This window comes from Staurois parvus, unplaced genomic scaffold, assembly GCF_062004578.1.
Source record: "Staurois parvus isolate SC_StPar_1 unplaced genomic scaffold, SC_StPar_1.0 ptg000149l, whole genome shotgun sequence".
Taxonomy (NCBI): domain Eukaryota; kingdom Metazoa; phylum Chordata; class Amphibia; order Anura; family Ranidae; genus Staurois; species Staurois parvus.
Genome location: NW_028317945.1, coordinates 2,934,853 through 2,955,237, shown reverse-complemented (window position 1 = coordinate 2,955,237; position 20,385 = coordinate 2,934,853). Strand labels below are relative to the sequence as shown.

The 20,385-nt window shown below is 43.8% G+C and overlaps 1 protein-coding gene across 5 annotated transcripts in view; it reads left to right on the top strand.

Moving 5' to 3' along the window:
• The window catches only part of HMGXB4 (HMG-box containing 4), a 55,749-nt gene that overhangs the window by 16,681 nt on the left and 18,683 nt on the right, over positions 1 to 20,385 (top strand). For 3 of the 5 annotated variants that reach the window (XM_089674238.1, XM_089674240.1, XM_089674237.1), the window contains exons 6-9: positions 1,729 to 2,561; positions 18,002 to 18,083; positions 19,901 to 19,965; positions 20,051 to 20,177. In XM_089674238.1, coding sequence (XP_089530364.1) covers positions 1,729 to 2,561; positions 18,002 to 18,083; positions 19,901 to 19,965; positions 20,051 to 20,177 — 1,107 coding nt within the window. The remainder of the gene's footprint in view (positions 1 to 1,728; positions 2,562 to 18,001; positions 18,084 to 19,900; positions 19,966 to 20,050; positions 20,178 to 20,385) is intronic. The other 2 variants (XM_089674241.1, XM_089674239.1) reach the window with 1 other exon arrangement.

Below are 20,385 nucleotides of genomic sequence, written 5' to 3'. Positions count from 1 at the left end.
CGAAAAATCGGCCGTTTTTCTCCCCATCTATGGCCTGCATAACATCAGGCAGATGGTACTGGGCTGGTAAGTCAGTGCTGTAGTAGCAGAAAAACTCAGTTTACAGACTTGGACAGGACTCGGTGTGAAGGAACAGGCAGGGGCCAAGACAGATGGCCAAACCTGCCTGTGCTGCAACCAAAAAGCCATGAGGCTGAATGCTTGATTTTTAAGTATCGTTCTGGAGCCGGCTAATAGAGTTTTTAGAAAATTTGTTAAAACTTTACCTTCCCCGCTTCAGATAATGTGATGTTTCATTGGTCTTCTCCACTCTTGTATCTTTTTTCTGACCTTTTATACTTCTTAAAGAAGATCTTTTCACATAACATAACCTTAACCTCCCTGGCGGTATTCCCGAGTGTAGCTCGGGGTAAAGTTTCAGTACCAAAAGTGGTAACCCCGAGCTACACTCGGGCTTACCATGCGGCATTGCACAGGGATTCCCTACAGCGCTTACCTTGTCCTTCGCTCCCGCGATGCGTCCCCTGCAGCGTCCCCGGCCATCTCCTCCGGCCGATGCCGGCATCTGGTTTCCGTGTTCCGGTCCCTGTGACGTCGGGACGTACGGGCGCCGGAACCGGCAGCAAATTTGAAAATTTAAAAATGACCTTTTTTTTTAAAACGATTATTTCATAGCAAAACATTCCTGTATCAAAGCATTTCACATACATTTTGTCCCTACTGCTTTGTCCTGTGCCCTGCCTGCATTTTGACTGTTCTTTCTGCCTGGAAACTGAGAAAAGTCCACGGCGTCCAAAAAGCGTCCCTTTAGGTCAAAATCTGTTTTAGACCGGCTAGAGAACAGCGATAGTAAATTAGAACCACTTGCAGAATTGAGTGATAATGATTCATGGGGGAAATTCGTCATCAGACACTGAAAACGATTTCGCAACTTTGCTCAGTGATGTGCGAACTTGGCGCTATATTTCAAATTTCAGTGTTTTTTGGTTTGATTATATTATTGAATTAAATTTATTATTATTATATTATTATTTTTTATGAGTATTTATTAAATTATAATTTATGATTTCGTGTTTCAAGTTTTATCATATCCGGAATGTTTACTAGACTCTTGTTCGGACAGATTTCAGGGAGTTATTCCTAAATTTCAATACAAACTACAATAAAAAAAATACATATTTCCATGCAAAAAAATGGTACCGCTTTTGGTACAAAATTCCTGACATAATCATACCGCCAGGGAGGTTAAAATACTGTAAAAGTATTAAACATTTTCTTTGAAAAACACTTGCTGTTTATTTTGTCCCCATTTTTTAAAAGGGCAGTCACGCATAGAAGAATTTTTAATAAAAATTGTGTATGTGTGGTAACTCTTGTCTCTTAACCTGTTCTAGCTTAACTGGTCTAATAAAGGAAGAAACAAGCTAATTTTCCCTGTTTTGACAGCACAACTTACATAAAATCAGTCTGTGAGCTGTCATCCAGGGGGCTAGTAAACATTGTCACACAATAAAATTTCATATTAGCGGTCCTCTTGTAGCGTAAAGGTTTAATAAATGAATTGTATTTGGTTTGACTTGACTTTTTCTATTATTCACTATGCATTCTCACTATGTTTCTACCTTTTTTATTTTGCAGTGGTGGTGTTTTTCAATGATTGCATATGTCCGTCTCAATCCTTGCTTATGGAATTCTGCTTACATATGTCCCTTACTATTTTATCTACAGATTTGTCTTCTTCAGACATGAAAAAGAAGAAAAAACATTCTCATCCCAGCTCCTCTCCATCCTCCGATACAGCTATGGATCTGCTCAACTCCATTTCCTCCCCTGTAGTTTCTTCAAGCAAACACTCTTCCAAAAAAGCTGAAAAGATACTGGCGTCCCCTGTTGGGTTTCAGTCTCCAGTCCAAGTAACCCGAAAAGAAAATCGTAAAAAGGGTGGAGAAGACACTCCTGAGGATCTCTCCCACAAATCAAAAAAGCCCAAGCCTTTAACTTTACGTGAGCCTGAAGGTTTAAAGATGAAACTTATTCTTTCTCCCAAAGAAAAGACTAGTGAACGACCACTCCAAACACAGGAAAGTTCAGTATGTAGTGACAGAAGTTCTTCCAAAAAGAGCAGCAAGAAATCTAGAGATGAAACTGAGAAAAGTAGTCACAAGAAACACAAAAAAGAAAGTCACACACCACGGCACGGTGGCACTCCAGATACGGCTTCTTCTTCTGGAGGGGAAATTGAGGGTGGAGAACTTGTAATTGACGATTCCATTCGGGAAATGAAGAAGAAAAAGAAATCAAAAAAGAGTAAAAAGAAAAAGGATAAGCACAAAGAGGACAAACATAGGAAACACAGCAAGAGCAAGAGGGAGCATGGATTAGAAAGCCCAAAACCTGTGGCATCTTCTGTGCTCCCCTCATCACCAAATTCTACACCTGCAACATCCTCTCCTCCACCATTACCAAGTCCACCAGCCACGGTACTTCTGCCAACACCCGTTGTCTTGCCTCATCCTGAGGGAACAACAGACAAGAAAAAGAAGAAAGAAGAGTCAGAAAAGGTAAACCATGAAAATCACTATCTTTGAATCACCTGATTGTTGCCATTCGTCATTGGGCCTTTTGTGTGGACATCCAAAGCTACAAATCCATTTTTAGTAATTTCTCTTTTGTTAAAGCGGGTCTTAACTGTATATGAGCACCACAAACTGAAATAGCTATTTAACTTATTTTTTAGTATTCAAAGCAAACTCACCCATCCATGTCTCCATGCTTTATTTTGTTAAGATATCACTTTGAAAAACTCTCCCTAGCAATTCTAGCTGCAGCCTTCTTGAGTAAGGGCAAATGATCTATCATTTACTTCCTGGAATCCATCTGTCCTTAGCTCAGGCATGCAGACAGGAGGGTGTGCTCAGCTGAAAAGGTCCCTGCTCACCTCCTCCAGATTAAAAAAAAAACCCCAAAATATTGCCCAAAGTCTCCTAGATGTGTGACATCACTTTAGCCTAGGCCAGAAACCAGGAAGTAACTGAAATGTAAAAAAATAACGTACCTTCATATCTATTTACTAAGACTAGTAGCTTAAGGCCTAAAAATAGTTAATGCTGATTGAGAGTTTTTAGTTCTGTTTTAACTAGTGTACAACATTTTCTGGGTGTTTGCAGATTGGATTATTTTCACATTTTGAGGAATAGGTTTAGTTAAAAAGTTATTAATTATTCATGTACATTTTTTATTATGAAGGCTAGCTATAAATAAAAATGGATTACTTGTAAAACAAGCTATATTATTTGCCATGTCTGTATTTTATTCATCTTTATAGGTAAAGTTAAATCTATAACTCACTGGACTGGATCCACAAACCACCCACTGCCGTATCGCGTTTCTCTTACAAGACACATGGGGGTGCCATTCATTCTGTGCAATCGCGGGTGCAGGAACCGCATAGTCAAAAAGACCATGTGGTTTCTGTGTGGATGTGTTTTGGAAAAGAAGCATGCACCTTTTCCTTGTGTGAAATGTGGGCACAGCAGCCCATTTCAATCAATGGGCTGCCATGCCTGTGCAAATGTGGGCCGCACTGCCCGCACTAATGTGAACCAGGGGTGAATGAGACACTGTTACTAGTTTGCTCTCCTCAGCGACCACAGCTTATTTAAGTGTGTGTGTGTGTGTGTGTGTGTGTGTGTAACCATTTGAGAGTTTCCTTTGCTTTGTGTTTTGGGATCATTGTCTTGCTGAAATGCCCACCCTAGTTTCATCTTCATCCTTGTTGAGCAGGGCAGCAGATTTTTATTAGCAGTGTCTTGGTACCTTTTTCCATTCTTCCTTCCTTCAATGAAATTAATTTTGTCAGTACTGTATGCTGAAAAACAGCCCCACACCATGATGTTCCTACCTGTTTTTGGGGTGATGTGTAGTGCCATTTGACCTCCAAACATAGTGTGTATTGTGACATCCAAAGAGTTCAATTTTGGTCTCATCTGACCAGACTATATTCTCCCAGTTATTCACAGGCTTGTCTAAATGTTGTGCAGCAAACGTTAAACAACATGCTTTTTCTTCAGCAATGGAGTCTTGCATGGTAAGTGTGCATATAGGCCATGGCAGTTGAGTGCATTATTATTATTATTACACAGTATTTATATAGCGCCAACAGTTTGCTCAGCGCTGTACATTACAATAGGAGACAATACATGAGACCGTACAGTAACAATACAATAAAATACACGAGGGGTTTGAGGGCCCCGCTCCTTGGAGGTTACAATCTAGGAGGGAGAGGAGAGTGGTACAGGAGGAAATAGCTGTGGGGGATGGAGTGGTGGGGAGAGCGGAGGAGATCAGCAGTTAGGTGAGGGCAGGGTAGGCTTCTCTGAAAAGATGGGTTTTCAGGGTGAGGAGGGTCGGTGACAGTCTGATGGATTGGGGTAGTGAGTTCCAGAGGATGGGAGAAGCCCTGGAGAAGTCCTGGAGGAGGGAATGGGAGGAGGAGACCAAGGAACTGGAGAGTAGGAGGTCTTGTGAGGAGCGGAGAGTGCGTTTTGGGTGGTAGATGGATATCAGGTCGGTGATGTAGTTTGGGGCAGTGTTATGAACAGCTTTGTACATCAGTGTTAGTATTTTGAATTTTATGCTTTTGGGCAATCGGAAGCCAGTGGAGGGATTGGCAGAGGGGGGTGGCGGATACGGAGCTGTTGGTAAGGTGGATTAGTCTGGCCGCAGAATTCAGGATAGACTGAAGCGGGGATAGCCCGTGTTGGGGTAGGCCGTCGAGAAGGGAGTTGCAGTAGTCAAGTCGTGATATGATAAGGGAGTGAATGAGTTGCTTTGTGGTTTCTGGAGTTAGGAACGTGCGTATTTTGGAGATGTTGCGGAGGTGGAGTCTGCATGAATTTGACAGCGATTGGAGTCTAGAATGACACCTAGTACTCTGACGTGCGGGGTGGGGGTGATGGTGGCATTGTTGGTCATGATGGAGAGGTTGGGGCACGGGCTGGGGGGAAAAGAAAAATATTTTGAACCAATGGACTGCAGACCCAGTACAGGGGATGACCAGAGACTGCGGACCCAGTACAGGGGATTACCAGAGACTGCAGACCCAGTACGGGGGATGACCAGAGACTGCGGACCCAGTACAGGGGATGACCAGAGACTGCGGACCCAGTACAGGGGATGACCAGAGACTGCGGACCCAGTACAGGGGATGACCAGAGACTGCGGACCCAGTACAGGGGATGACCAGAGACTGCGGACCCAGTACAGGGGATGACCAGAGACTGCGGACCCAGTACAGGGGATGACCAGAGACTGCGGACCCAGTACAGGGGATGACCAGAGGCTGCGGACCTTTGGGGAGGGAGGGGGAACGGGTACCTGAATTTGACAGGTACCACTTCCGCGGAGTTGTCCTTCCTTCTTCCCGCGGCGGGTTCTATGACGGCCGGGTGCCCACTGCACATGCGCGAGAAGCTCTGTGTTTTGTAAATGACCTGGAGCCTTCTGGGACCTGTCATGTATCCCAGAAGACACCGGACCATTCACAAAGCTCAGCGCTTCTCACGCATGCGCAGTGGGCACCCGGCTGTCACAGAAGCCGCCGCGGAAGACTGCAGCGCTGGAGAGAGGAACAGGTAAGGTCCTGCAGGAGAGAAGAGCTGAGCGGCCGGCCTGATATTCTGACATGGTGGCGGCCGCTTTACATTCGCTCCATAAGATGCACTGACATTATTCCCCCTTTTTTTGAGGGAAAAAAAGTGCGTCTAATGGAGCGAAAAATACGATAATTGTACCTGCTAATTCCAGGTGTTTCTAAAACTTTCCACATGTGGTCCTTTGCTCTTGGGTAACTCTTCTATAATTCTTTTCACTCTTGTGAAGAGCACCTGGTCTGGGCCGGTTTATGGTGAAATTATGTTCTTTTTACTTCTGGATTATGGCCCAACAGTATTCACTGGAACATTCAGAAGTTTTTAAATCCTGAAACCAATTCCATCAGTATGTTTTGCAACAATAAGGTTGCGAAGGTCTCGCGAGAGTTCTTTGCTTTTACCCATCATGAGATGTTTATTGTTGGACACCTTCGTAATGAGACACCTTTTTATAGGCCATCAGTTTTAACTGAACCAGCTGATATTAATTTGCACTGACAAGGGGAAGGATTGCTTTCTAACTACTGATAGATTTCAGCTGTTGTCTTGGCTTTCCATGCCTTTTTGCACCTCCCTTTCTTCATGTGTTCAGTACGTTTTCCCTCTGCCATTCCATTTTGTTACGCATAATTACATTTTTGAATGTTTGTGTTTTTTTGGGTTTTTTTGTATGTATGGATTGCATTGGTTATTACTGACATGTGGTGAAAGTTTCAATAGCATGTTTAGAAATATATTGACTGAGAAAAATGGTGACGTATCCAATACTTATTTTAGTGTGTGTGTGACTCTTGAGGTTTCAGTTTACCAAGACATTTTGGATAATTTCATGCTCCCAATTTTGTGGGAACAGTTTGGGGATGGCCCTTTCATGTTCAAACATTACTGTACACCATTTCACAAAGCAAGGTCCATAAAGATATATGGATGAGTGAGTTTGGGGTGGCCTGCACCGAGCCCTGACCTCAACCCGATAGAACATCTTTGGGATGAATTGGAGCAGAGACAGCGAGCCAGGCCTTCTCGTCTGACATCAGTGCCTGACTAATGTGTGACATCCTTCCCAGAAAAGTTATAACTGCAAAGCGTGGGCCAACTCAGTTTTGACCCCCTACGGACTGGGATGCCATTAAACTTCATATGCGTGCAAAGGCAGGCGTCCCAATACTTTTGGCAATATTGTGTGTGTATAATAAAATATATATATATATATATATATATATATAAATTTTACAGTATCTCACAGAAGTGAGTACACCCCTCATATTTTTGTAAATATTTTATTATATCTTTTCATGTGACAACACTGAAGAAATGACACTTTGCTACAAATTAAAGTAGTGACTGTACAGCGTGTATAACAGTGTAAATTTGTTGTCCCCTCAAAATAACTCAACACACAGCCATTAATGTCTAAACTGCTGGCAACAAAAGTGAGTACATCCCTTTTGTGAAAATGTCCAAATTGGGCCCAAAGTCTCAATATTTTGTGTGGCCACCATTATTTTCCAGCACTGCCTTAACCCCTTGGGCATGGCGTTCACCAGAGCTTCACAGGTTGCCACTGGAGTTCTCTTCCACTCCTCCATTACGACATCACGGAGCTGGTGGATGTTAAAGACCTTGCTCTCCTCCACCTTCTGTTTAAGGATGCCCCACAGGTGCTCAATAGGGTTTAGGTCTGGAGACATGCTTGGCCAGTCCATCACCTTTACCCTCAGCTTCTGTAGCATATTTTTGTATATTTATATGATTGCCCTGTTGACCAGATGGGCCCAGTTTGCGTTTTTTTTTTTTTTCCATTATAAAACAAAAAAATGTAGGTTAACCAACAACTGTAATGGTACAGTTCACATGAGTGACACAAGAAAAGTTAACAGAAACACAGATTAGACAATTACAACAAAACCGATTCGTAAGCATAGAAGAGGTAATGAGAGTGAGAGGGGTACTCAAACTATGGGGGTGGGAAGAGGTTTGGAGCATCAATTTCCTTTGGATCCGTTCAGGTAGATTGTCTAGTCCAGGGGTCTCCAAACTTTCCAAGCAAGGGGTCAGTTTATTGTCCTTCAGGTTTTAGGGGGGCTGGAATATGGCCATTGGGAGTAGAAAATGCCCCAGTATCAGTGGTTTTGAGGGGAGGGAAATAGTGCTCCATTGTTGATATCAATGAAATTAATATTGCCCCATTGATGGTGTCAGTAATAGAAATGGTGCCCCATCATTGGTGTCAGTTGGTGAAATAGTGCTCCAAGGGCCAGATAAGGGCAAGCAAAGGGCCACATCTGGCCCCGGGCTGAGTTTGGAGACCGCTGGTCTAGTCCAATGTCATAAGCAGACATTATTCATGTGGCTGATCCTCCCCAATAGATTATATAACCCATCTTAATCTCTGCAAGGTGCTTGTGGACCATCTAGTGTAAATGTTGCCTAAGGAGGAGCGCCTCAAGATTTATTCTAAATGGTGGTGGTATTGTTTTAGGACATGCGTGAGAAAACATATATTGATTCCTGAAGGTGGTATTTTAAAAGGTTTTTACCCAGGTAAGGGGAAGTTACCCACTTCAGCCCTTGTGACATACCGTTGCATCGTGAGGTTGAAATGGGTATACCGGGATGATGCTTGCAGTTGCAGGCATCATCCCGATATTGTTTGCTCTTTCATATAAAAGCAATCCTAGTGGCTAATTGCTTTTACAGGTAATGAAAGGGGCCCCCACCTCCTGCACCCTCCAGTGCCTCGCTAGCCTCTCTCATCCAACAGTGGAGCGCAGGGCTGAAGCTAGCAGTTCTGCCGGCTTACCATTGATCGGGGACCAGATCTTTTATATGTCTCTATGGTATAAAAGACTGGAAATGATGAGCATTTTGTCACTTCTGGTTTCTCCAGCATGTTAACAAGCCATTTTTGGCTTGGGAAAGCATCTGTTCAAATCGGTCTCAGTTTGATCAGATGGTTTTAAGGGCAGAGGAGAGATCTGGGGTTTAATAGATCCCAGATCTCCGTAAAGAGGACCTGTTACTGAGCATGCTATCACAATGAATGTTGTTCATCCCTTATGTTAGCAATAAAAGTGCTAAAAAAAAAAAAAAGTTTAAAGGCAGTGTAAAAAGATATAAAAAAATTCAAATATAATTAATAATCACAATAATTTTTTTAAAGTTCCTACCGTGCTAGTGGGCAAAGTTGAACATACGTCGGTCCTGCACTCATACGTAAACGATGATTGTATCACACGTGAGGAATTGCAGCGAACATCAGAGCAAGAGCAATAATTCTAGCAAAAGACCTGCTGTCTAATTCTAAACTAGTAACCTGTAAATGCTTTTAAGGCATGGTCTATGGGGATTTTTAAGTATCATAGTTTGTTGCCATTCCATGAACGTGCGTAATTTTAAAGCGTGACATGTTGGGTATCTCTTTACTCAGCATAACATCATCTTTTATATTTTGCAAAACAATTGGGTATAAGATTGTGTTTTGTGCATTCAAATTCATTAAAGTGTATTTTGTTTTTAAAAAAAAATTGCATTTGAAAAACTGCTGTGCAAATAGTGTGTGACATAAAAAATTGCAACACCCACCATTTTAATCTCTAGGGCAGTGATGGCGAACCTTTTTGAGCCCGAGTGCCCAAACTGCAACCCAAAACCAACTTATTTCTTTCAAAGTGCCAACACTGCAATGAAACCTGAATATCGAGCTTTTGGTTTAGAAAAAACAACTCGTACAGTAGTGCAAACTAATTAACAGTACAGGGATGACCAGAGACTGCGGACAGTACAGGGATGACCAGAGACTGCGGACACAGTACAGGGATGACCAGAGACTGCGGACACAGTACAGGGATGACCAGAGACTGCGGACACAGTACAGGAGATGACCAGAGACTGCGGACAGTACAGGGATGACCAGAGACTGCGGACAGTACAGGGATGACCAGAGACTGCGGACACAGTACAGGAGATGACCAGAGACTGCGGACAGTACAGGAGATGACCAGAGACTGCGGACAGTACAGGAGAGGACCAGAGACTGCGGACAGTACAGGAGATGACCAGAGACTGCGGACAGTACAGGAGATGACCAGAGACTGCGGACACAGTACAAAAGATGACCAGAGACTGCGGACACAGTACAGGAGATGACCAGAGACTGCGGACACAGTACAGGAGATGACCAGAGACTGCGGACACAGTACAGGAGATGACCAGAGACTGCGGACACAGTACAGGAGATGACCAGAGACTGCGGACAGTACAGGAGATGACCAGAGACTGCGGAAAGTACAGGGATGACCAGAGACTGCGGAAAGTACAGGGATGACCAGAGACTGCGGAAAGTACAGGGATGACCAGAGACTGCGGACACAGTACAGGGATGACCAGAGACTGCGGACACAGTACAGGGATGACCAGAGACTGCGGACACAGTACAGGGATGACCAGAGACTGCGGACACAGTACAGGGATGACCAGAGACTGCGGACAGTACAGGGATGACCAGAGACTGCGGACACAGTACAGGAGATGACCAGAGACTGCGGACACAGTACAGGGATGACCAGTGACTGCGGACAGTACAGGGATGACCAGAGACTGCGGAAAGTACAGGAGATGACCAGAGACTGCGGACAGTACAGGGATGACCAGAGACTGCGGACATAGTACAGGGATGACCAGAGACTGCGGACATAGTACAGGGATGACCAGAGACTGCGGACATAGTACAGGGATGACCAGAGACTGCGGACATAGTACAGGGATGACCAGAGACTGCGGACAGTACAGGGATGACCAGAGACTGCGGACAGTACAGGGATGACCAGAGACTGCGGACACAGTACAGGGATGACCAGAGACTGCGGACAGCACAGGGATGACCAGAGACTGCGGACACAGTACAGGGATGACCAGAGACTGCGGACACAGTACAGGGATGACCAGAGACTGCGGACACAGTACAGGGATGACCAGAGACTGCGGACACAGTACAGGGATGACCAGAGACTGCGGACACAGTACAGGGATGACCAGAGACTGCGGACACAGTACAGGGATGACCAGAGACTGCGGACACAGTACAGGGATGACCAGAGACTGCGGACACAGTACAGGGATGACCAGAGACTGCGGACACAGTACAGGGATGACCAGAGACTGCGGACACAGTACAGGGATGACCAGAGACTGCGGACACAGTACAGGGGATGACCAGAGACTGCGGACACAGTACAGGAGATGACCAGAGACTGCGGACACAGTACAGGAGATGACCAGAGACTGCGGACACAGTACAGGAGATGACCAGAGACTGCGGACACAGTACAGGGATGACCAGAGACTGCGGACACAGTACAGGGATGACCAGTGACTGCGGACACAGTACAGGGATGACCAGTGACTGCGGAAAGTACAGGAGATGACCAGAGACTGCGGACACAGTACAGGGATGACCAGAGACTGCGGACACAGTACAGGGATGACCAGAGACTGCGGACACAGTACAGGGATGACCAGAGACTGCGGACACAGTACAGGGATGACCAGAGACTGCGGACACAGTACAGGGATGACCAGAGACTGCGGACACAGTACAGGGATGACCAGAGACTGCGGACACAGTACAGGGATGACCAGAGACTGCGGACACAGTACAGGGATGACCAGAGACTGCGGACACAGTACAGGGATGACCAGAGACTGCGGACACAGTACAGGGATGACCAGAGACTGCGGACACAGTACAGGGATGACCAGAGACTGCGGACACAGTACAGGGGTGACCAGAGACTGCGGACACAGTACAGGGGTGACCAGAGACTGCGGACACAGTACAGGGGTGACCAGAGACTGCGGACACAGTACAGGGGTGACCAGAGACTGCGGACACAGTACAGGGGTGACCAGAGACTGCGGACACAGTACAGGGATGATCAGAGACTGCGGACACAGTACAGGGATGACCAGAGACTGCGGACACAGTACAGGGATGACCAGAGACTGCGGACACAGTACAGGGATGACCAGAGACTGCGGACACAGTACAGGGATGACCAGAGACTGCGGACACAGTACAGGGATGACCAGAGACTGCGGACACAGTACAGGGATGACCAGAGACTGCGGACACAGTACAGGGATGACCAGAGACTGCGGACACAGTACAGGAGATGACCAGAGACTGCGGACACAGTACAGGAGATGACCAGAGACTGCGGACACAGTACAGGAGATGACCAGAGACTGCGGACACAGTACAGGGATGACCAGAGACTGCGGACACAGTACAGGGATGACCAGAGACTGCGGACACAGTACAGGGATGACCAGAGACTGCGGACACAGTACAGGGATGACCAGAGACTGCGGACACAGTACAGGAGATGACCAGAGACTGCGGACAGCACAGGGATGACCAGAGACTGCGGACAGTACAGGAGATGACCAGTGTCCGCAGTCTCTGGTCATCTCCTGTACTGTGTCCGCAGTCTCTGGTCATCTCCTGTACTGTGTCCGCAGTCTCTGGTCATCCCCTGTGCTGTCCGCAGTCTCTGGTCATCCCCTGTGCTGTCCGCAGTCTCTGGTCATCCCCTGTGCTGTCCGCAGTCTCTGGTCATCCCCTGTGCTGTCCGCAGTCTCTGGTCATCCCCTGTGCTGTCCGCAGTCTCTGGTCATCCCCTGTGCTGTCCGCAGTCTCTGGTCATCCCCTGTGCTGTCCGCAGTCTCTGGTCATCCCCTGTGCTGTCTGCAGTCTCTGGTCATCCCCTGTGCTGTCTGCAGTCTCTGGTCATCCCCTGTGCTGTCTGCAGTCTCTGGTCATCCCCTGTGCTGTCCGCAGTCTCTGGTCATCCCCTGTGCTGTCCGCAGTCTCTGGTCATCCCCTGTGCTGTCCGCAGTCTCTGGTCATCCCCTGTGCTGTGTCTGCAGTCTCTGGTCATCCCCTGTACTGTGTCTGCAGTCTCTGGTCATCTCCTGTACTGTGTCTGCAGTCTCTGGTCATCTCCTGTGCTGTGTCTGCAGTCTCTGGTCATCCCCTGTGCTGTGTCTGCAGTCTCTGGTCATCCCCTGTGCTGTGTCTGCAGTCTCTGGTCATCCCCTGTGCTGTGTCTGCAGTCTCTGGTCATCCCCTGTGCTGTGTCTGCAGTCTCTGGTCATCCCCTGTACTGTGTCTGCAGTCTCTGGTCATCTCCTGTACTGTGTCTGCAGTCTCTGGTCATCTCCTGTACTGTGTCTGCAGTCTCTGGTCATCTCCTGTACTATGTCTGCAGTCCATTAGTTCAGAATTTTTTTTCCCTGTTTTCTGCCTCTAAAACCTAGGTGCGTCTTATGGTCAGGTGCGTCTTATGGAGCGAAAAATACGGTATATTTCGACACAGGCACAATTTTTTTTTTTTCTTCCAGGTATTTACCAAAACATATTCAAGCTATAGTTATATAATGGATATGGGATGAAAGTTCACACTCTCTGGTTTAATTTGAGGGTATGTACATCCGAACTAAAGGAAGGGTCTAGGAATTACAGCTCTTAAGAGTAGCCATCCCCCCCTTTTTCAAGGGACCAAAAGTAATTGGACAAATGAATCAAAAGCTGTTTCATAGCCAGGTGTGGGCTACTCCTTCATTATTTCTTCATCAATTAAGCAGGTAAAAGGTCTGGAGTTGAAGTGTGGTATTTGCATTTGAAATCTATTGCTGTGAACCTAAATCATGCGTTCAAAGGAGCTGTCCATGCAAGTGAATCCATCAGAGAGATAGCAGCAACATTAGGAGTGGCCAAATCAACAGTTTGGTACATTCTGAGGAAACAACGCACTGGTGAGCTCTGCAACATAAAAATGCATGGACGCTCATGGAACACAACAGTGGTGGATGATCGCAGGATCCTCTTTATGGTAACGGAAAACCCATTCACAACATCCAGACAAGTGAAGGACGCTCTTCAGGAGGTGGGCATATCATTGTCAAAGTCTACAATCATGAGAAGACTTCACAAGAGCAAATACAGAGGGTTCACCACAAGATGCAAACCATTCATAAGCCTGAAGAATAGAAAATCCAGATTAGACTTTGACGAAAAAAATCTAAAAAAGCTAGACCAGTTCCGGAAAAGCATTCTTTGTACGGATGAATCTAAGATTAATCTGTACCAGAATGACAGAAATAAAGTGTGGATAAGGCTTGGAACAGCTCATGATCCAAAGCACACAATGTCATCTGTAAAACATGGTGGCAGTGTGATCGCATGGGTATGCATGACTTTCAGTGGCACTGGGTCATTAGTGTTTATTGATGATGTGACAGAAGCAGCCGGAATAATTGTGCAGTGTTTAGAGATATAATGGCGGCGCTTCACCGTGCAAATGGTCAATGATCCAAAACACACTGCAAAAGCAATCCAGGAGCTTTTGAAGGGAAAGACGTGGAATATTCTGCAATGGCTGAGTCAATCACCTGATCTCAACCCAATTGAGCATGCATTTCACTTGCTGAAAGGCAAAACTAAAGGCAGAAACAAGCAAAGAATAACTGAAGACAGCTGCAGTTAGAGCCTGGCAAAGCATCAGAAAGGAGGAAACCCAGTCTTTGGTAATGTCCATGGGTTCCAAACTTCAGGCAGTCATTGCCAGTAAAGCATTCTCAACAAAATATTAAAAATGAACATTTTATTTATGATTATATTCATTTGTCCAATTACATTTGAGCCCCTGAAAATGGAGGGACTGTGTATAAAATTGGTTGCAGTTTTTAAAATTTGTACTTGATATTTATGTCCAACCCCTTGAATTAAAGTTGAAAGTCTGCACTTCAAATTCATTTGGCTTGTTTCATTTTAATTTATTGTGGTAGAATACAGAGCCAAAAGTATGAAAATTGTGCCTGTGTCCAAATATATATATATGGACGTGTGTGTGTATACAGGTGAAACTCAAAAAATTAGAATATCGTGCAAAAGTTAATTTATTTCAGTAATTCAACTTAAAAGGTGAAACTAATATATGAGACTCATTACATGCAAAGCAAGATAGTGCAAGCCGTGATTTGTCATAATTGTGACGATTATGGCTTACAGCTCATGAAAACCCCAAATCCACAATCTCAGAAAATTAGAATATTGTGAAAAGGTGTGATATTCTAGGCTCAAAGTGTCCCACTCTAATCGGCTAATTAACCCATAACACCTGCAAAGGGTTCCTGAGCCTTTAAATGGTCTCTCAGTCTGGTTCAGTAGGAATCACAATCATGGGAAAGACTGCTGACCTAACAGTTGTGCAGAAAACAATCATTAACACCCTCCATAAGGAGGGAAAGCCTCAAAAGGTAATTGCAAAAGAAGTTGGATGTTCCCAAAGTGCTGTATCAAAGCACATTAATAGAAAGTTATGTGGAAGGAAAAAGTGTGGAAGAAAAAGGTGCACAAGCAGCAGCAGCCGTAGCCTGGAGAGGATTGTCAGGAAAAGGCCATTCAAAAGTGTTGGGGGGCTTTCACAAGGAGTGGACTGAGGCTGGAGTCAGTGCATCAAGAGCCACCACACACAGACGGATCCTGGACATGTGCTTCAAATGTCGTATTCCTCTTGTCAAGCCACTCCTGAGCAGCAATCAACGTCAGAAGCGACTTACCTGGGCTAAAGAAAAACAGACCTGGCCTGTTGCTCAGTGGTCCAAAGTCCTCTTTTCTGATGAGAGCAACGTTTGCATCTCATTTGGAAACCAAGGACCCAGAGTATGGAGGAAGAATGGAGAGGCACACACTGCAAGATGCTTAAAGTCCAGTGTGAAGTTTCCACAGTCTGTGTTGATTTGGGGAGCCATGTCATCTGCTGGTGCTGGTCCACTGTGCTTCATTAAGTCCAGGGTCAACGCAGCCGTTTACCAGGAGATTTTGGAGCACTTCATGCTTCCTTCCGCAGATGAGCTTTATGGGGATGCTGACTTAATTTTCCAGCAGGACTTGGCACCTGCCCACATTGCCAAAAGCACCAAAACCTGGTTCATTGACCGAGGGATTACTATGCTTTATTGGCCAGCAAACTCGCCTGACCTGAACCCCATAGAGAATCTATGGGGCATTGCCAAGAGAAAGATGAGAGATATGAGACCGAACAATGCAGAAGAGCTGAAGGCCACTATTGAAGCATCCTGGTCTTCCATAACACCTCAGCAGTGCCACAGGCTGATAGCTTCCATGCCATGCTGCATTGAGGCAGTAATTGCTGCAAAAGGGGCCCAAACCAAGTACTGACTACATATGCATGCTTATACTTTTCAGAGGTCCGATATTGTTCTATGTACAATCCTTGTTTTATTGACTGCATGTAATATTCTAATTTTCTGAGATTGTGGATTTTGGGTTTTCATGAGCTGTAAGCCATAATCATCACAATTATGACAAATCATGGCTTGAACTATCTTGCTTTGCATGTAATGAGTCTATCTCATATATTAGTTTCACCTTTTAAGTTGCATTACTGAAACAAATTAATTTTTGCACAATATTTTAATTTTTCGAGTTTCACGTGCGTGTGTGTGGGTGTGTGTGTGTGTGTGTGTGTATATATATATATATATATATATATATATATATATATATATATATATGTGTGTGTGTGTGTATAGATAGATAGATAGATAGATAGATAGATAGATAGATAAATTGTTTGGGAGTTCTAAGTAATTTTCTAGCACAAAATACAGATTTTTACATTTAGGAGAGTCCGAATAGGCCTGGTCTTAAAGTGGTTAAGGTAGGAAAACAGGTACTAAAGTAGGGTAGAGGAGAATGAAGGGGAGGGTGTTGACCCAGGAGCTTTGCTCTTTGGAGGGTGTGGGCTCATGCCAGATTCCATAAACAATCCAGTTAGTGCTTTTTAAATTGATTTTTATGATTCTTTCACTAATAAAATTGATTATATTGGTTAACATTATAGTAATACAGTGTTGTATATTTTTGGGAATTATAGATTTAACTTATGTTTCATTTAGAGGTACTGTTGATTGCTACATTTATTTGTATTGGGAATTTCTTCATTTGATGTTTTATTTTGAAGGTTGTTCAAGTGAGAGATGTGCTTAAAGTAGCATTGAATGCTAAAAACAAAAATGTAAAAAATAACTGCAGTGTTATGCCATAATGTGCAAGCTATGTCAGCAGTACTTCCATCAACACCTGGCTTTCCTACCGGGTTCTGTCTCTTCAGCTGCCTGAATGGCCAGGCCGCGGCGATGTCACTCCCATGCATGCACATGGGAGTGACATCACCACAGCACAACTAGGGTGCTGTAAATGTAATCTGAGCTACATATGTATGGTTCATATTACATTACTGCTTACAGGCCAGGAGAGACATTTCTGAAAGAAGAGATGACTTCTGTTATAAAAACCCTGCCCATTAGTGGTTTTTATTAAATTGACTTCAATACCACTCTGGAACCCACTTTTTTATTTAACAAATAAAGGAAAAGCTTACTTTCATATAAACTAAACTTGTTCTTTGCCTAAGCCTCCTGACCGAAACTAACATATCACCCTCCACTGCTTAGTTATCTGAGTAGGACCACTGTGGACTACCCAAGTATTTTAAATTTTGCTTCTGAAATCTTCTTAATTTTGCCTGCAAAGTGAGCCCATTATTAAAGTGTTACTAAACCCACAATCAGTCTGTATATGCAGTAAAGCATGCTTGTTATACTCACTGTGGAACCTAAGGGGTTAAACCTCTGCATTGAATAAAAAGGTTGTTTGATCCTGTCTTCTCTGCCCCCTCCTCTTGTTGAAATGACCACCTGATAAACACTGAACCCGTGGTCATATGTACATGCTCATTTTGGTGTGTAATGCTAGAGAGGTTTTTTTTTTTTTCTTGGGAGGGTGCATGTGATCAGCACAGGGCCAATCAGCACTGTCCAGACAGAGGTCAGAGGTTTCACATCCTCCTAGAGCAGAAAGAAATCTCCCCCTACAAGCTTTTACCAGTTCTCTGCTGAAGCCACAAGACTGCTCTAGCTGCTGATGAGAAAAGGTATTTAGCAGTTTATATTTACCAAAATAATTACATTTCCATTTTGTGTGTGCTCTGGGAGACCAGGTATAATGATGCAGGGTCCTGGGTTTAGTATCACGTTAAAACTTACAGTAAACAAGTGTAATAGGCACCTTTTGGGCACCAACATTTTTTAGTTTTATTACTCAAATATCTAGGCATATTTTATATGCAAGTCTACAACCAGACAACTAGCAATTTTAAAAGAAGTATGTAATGGCAGCTTCAATGTTGCCATACAGTATTGTCATTTCTAAACCCTGCTGACAAAATATATATATTTTTGTTCCATATATGTGTAATCAGCCCAAGAAGAAAAATATGTCTGCGTATCAAGTGTTCTCTAAAGAGTATCGAGGCAGCATTATAGCAGAACATCCAGGAATTGGTAAGAAGCATTTACCTGTTGCTGTACAAATCCTGTATACACCAAACGTTTCACCGCAGATTATCTGTGGCTGCTTTTCTCTGTGTTTGCTCAGAAAGGACTGAGAGGATGCAGTCCAGCCAAATAAAGATATAGTGCTCTTTCTACAAAACTTGATTTGCAGTACATGCTGCCATCCTGCTAACACCCAAAATATGTAAATATTTGGTTAATATATACAGTACTGTGCAAACATTATGGACAGTTGTGAAGTAATGCTGACAGAAATAGAAGTGTTAATAGATTATTTTTGTCAATTACCAAAATGGAAAGTAAATTAACAGAAGAGAAATGGAAATCAAATCAATATTTGGTGCAACTACCCTTTGGCTTCAAACCAGCATCAATTCTTCTAGGTACATACCGTGCTTGTGCAGAGTTTTTGAAGGAACTCAGCAGGTAGGTTGTTCCAAACATCTGGGAGAACTAACCACAGATCTTCCGTGGATGCATATAGTTTTCACATAAGATATGTCTAATGAAGACATGACATATGCATACAGTATGCCTAATGGGCATAGCATGGTTGAGTCACTGGTTGTAAGGGTGTCAGCTCCTTAACAACCAATGAGTCGCTGTAGTAAAAGCATCAAATATGCCCCAAGTTGCACTACAAGACCACATTGGAAATCATATCAAAATCGCATTGCACTAGTGTGAACCAGGCCTTATCGGCAAGGCCAAACAAAAAAAAAAAACTTCCTTATTTAATTGTATCATTAGTTTTGCAGCAGCATTTGGCTGGCTCATCTGTATAGTAACAAAAGGGCATATATACAGTATAGAAAAAGGATGTAGGCACATCAGTTTTTTCACTTCTCTCTCTTGTATATAATATCAAGACCTAGTCATATACCCTCTGCAACTTAATGGCAAAGGGTTATGAAATTGAGCTGTGCCCCTTACTTTCAGAGGTGCATAGCTGCTGTAGACGGCACAGATGCCTAATTCATGTCTGTGTCAGAAATACTTTCAAGCTAAAATTGAGGACAGTAGATTCTGTGCTTTCATAGAAGATGGCCACCAGGTTTTCTTCCCTTTTACCCTCCTCATGCTTTACGGAGTATAATGCTGGTGATTAAAAGTCAGAAAAAGTACAGTATATTTGTTAATTTACCTGCGAATAAAGTGTATTTCTGTTCTGCTGATCTTTTGATTTACACACCTCTACTTTACTTCACAGCTATTCAGGGGATACTTAATTCCTGGTTCAGCAATGCAGATTTTCTTTGTTGCCTCTCTCTCTTATCATATCACTCACTGAGTATTAAATCAGCTTCATCAGCTCTATCCAGTGAGCAGGAAGCTGCACCAGAAAGTATTTTTTTTTTTTTTACCAGCAGAGCTGTGTGTTGGGAGAGGTGTGTGTTTGGTATAATAAAAACTCCTGTAGCAGGTTTATAGAAGCATTACTAGCTGCTTTAAGGGGAATATGTGCCTAGAATATGTGCCAGAGTTTATTTGTTTGACCAGAGCTAAATAAAGAAACATTTTTTAGACAACAATTGCAAGACTTGGCAGCTTCTGCTTTCACAGTTGTAGAGTTATATGTAATGGAAATTGCACAATGTTTGGGATAGTGAATAGTGGGGGTATGGTTTTGTCTCTGGATTTTAATGCTGGAAATCCCTCTTTATGAGCCTTTATTGCTATGGTCTAATTTTGCTACGGAGAGGATCCTTTTTTTTTTTTCTCTCCAATTTCACTGAAATAGATAATGCATATGTTCTAGTCCATCATTAATCCTGTCTTATTCGTTCATTTTAATCTACTGCCAGACTTTGGAGAACTTAGTAAGAAGTTGGCTGAAGTGTGGAAACAACTGCCAGAGAAGGATAAACTTGTAAGTTAAAACTGTAAAAGAAGGAAGCTCTGCCTGTTCCAAACTTGTATGTTAATTGTGGTTTGTCTATATACTGAATGCTAAGCTCCATTCATCGTGGCTGCAGGTCTGGAAACAGAAGGCTCAGTATCTTCAGCACAAGCAAAACAAAGCAGAGGCGACTACTGTCAAACGAAAGTCTAGCCCAACAGAGTCCACTTCAAAGAGCAAAGGTATTAAAAAAGTGCTTATAGATGTTTGGTTTTCCCACTTCTAGGAAGATGCACATAAGTATCATTTAATATAAAAAAAACATTGCTCAGCCACTCCTTTACTTCCCACTTCCCTTTCAACATAGTTGCTTGGTTGCTATTTTGATCCAGTGACTGCCGACACTTCAATTCACCAACCTAGAACAGCTGTGCAGTCAGTGATGTCAGA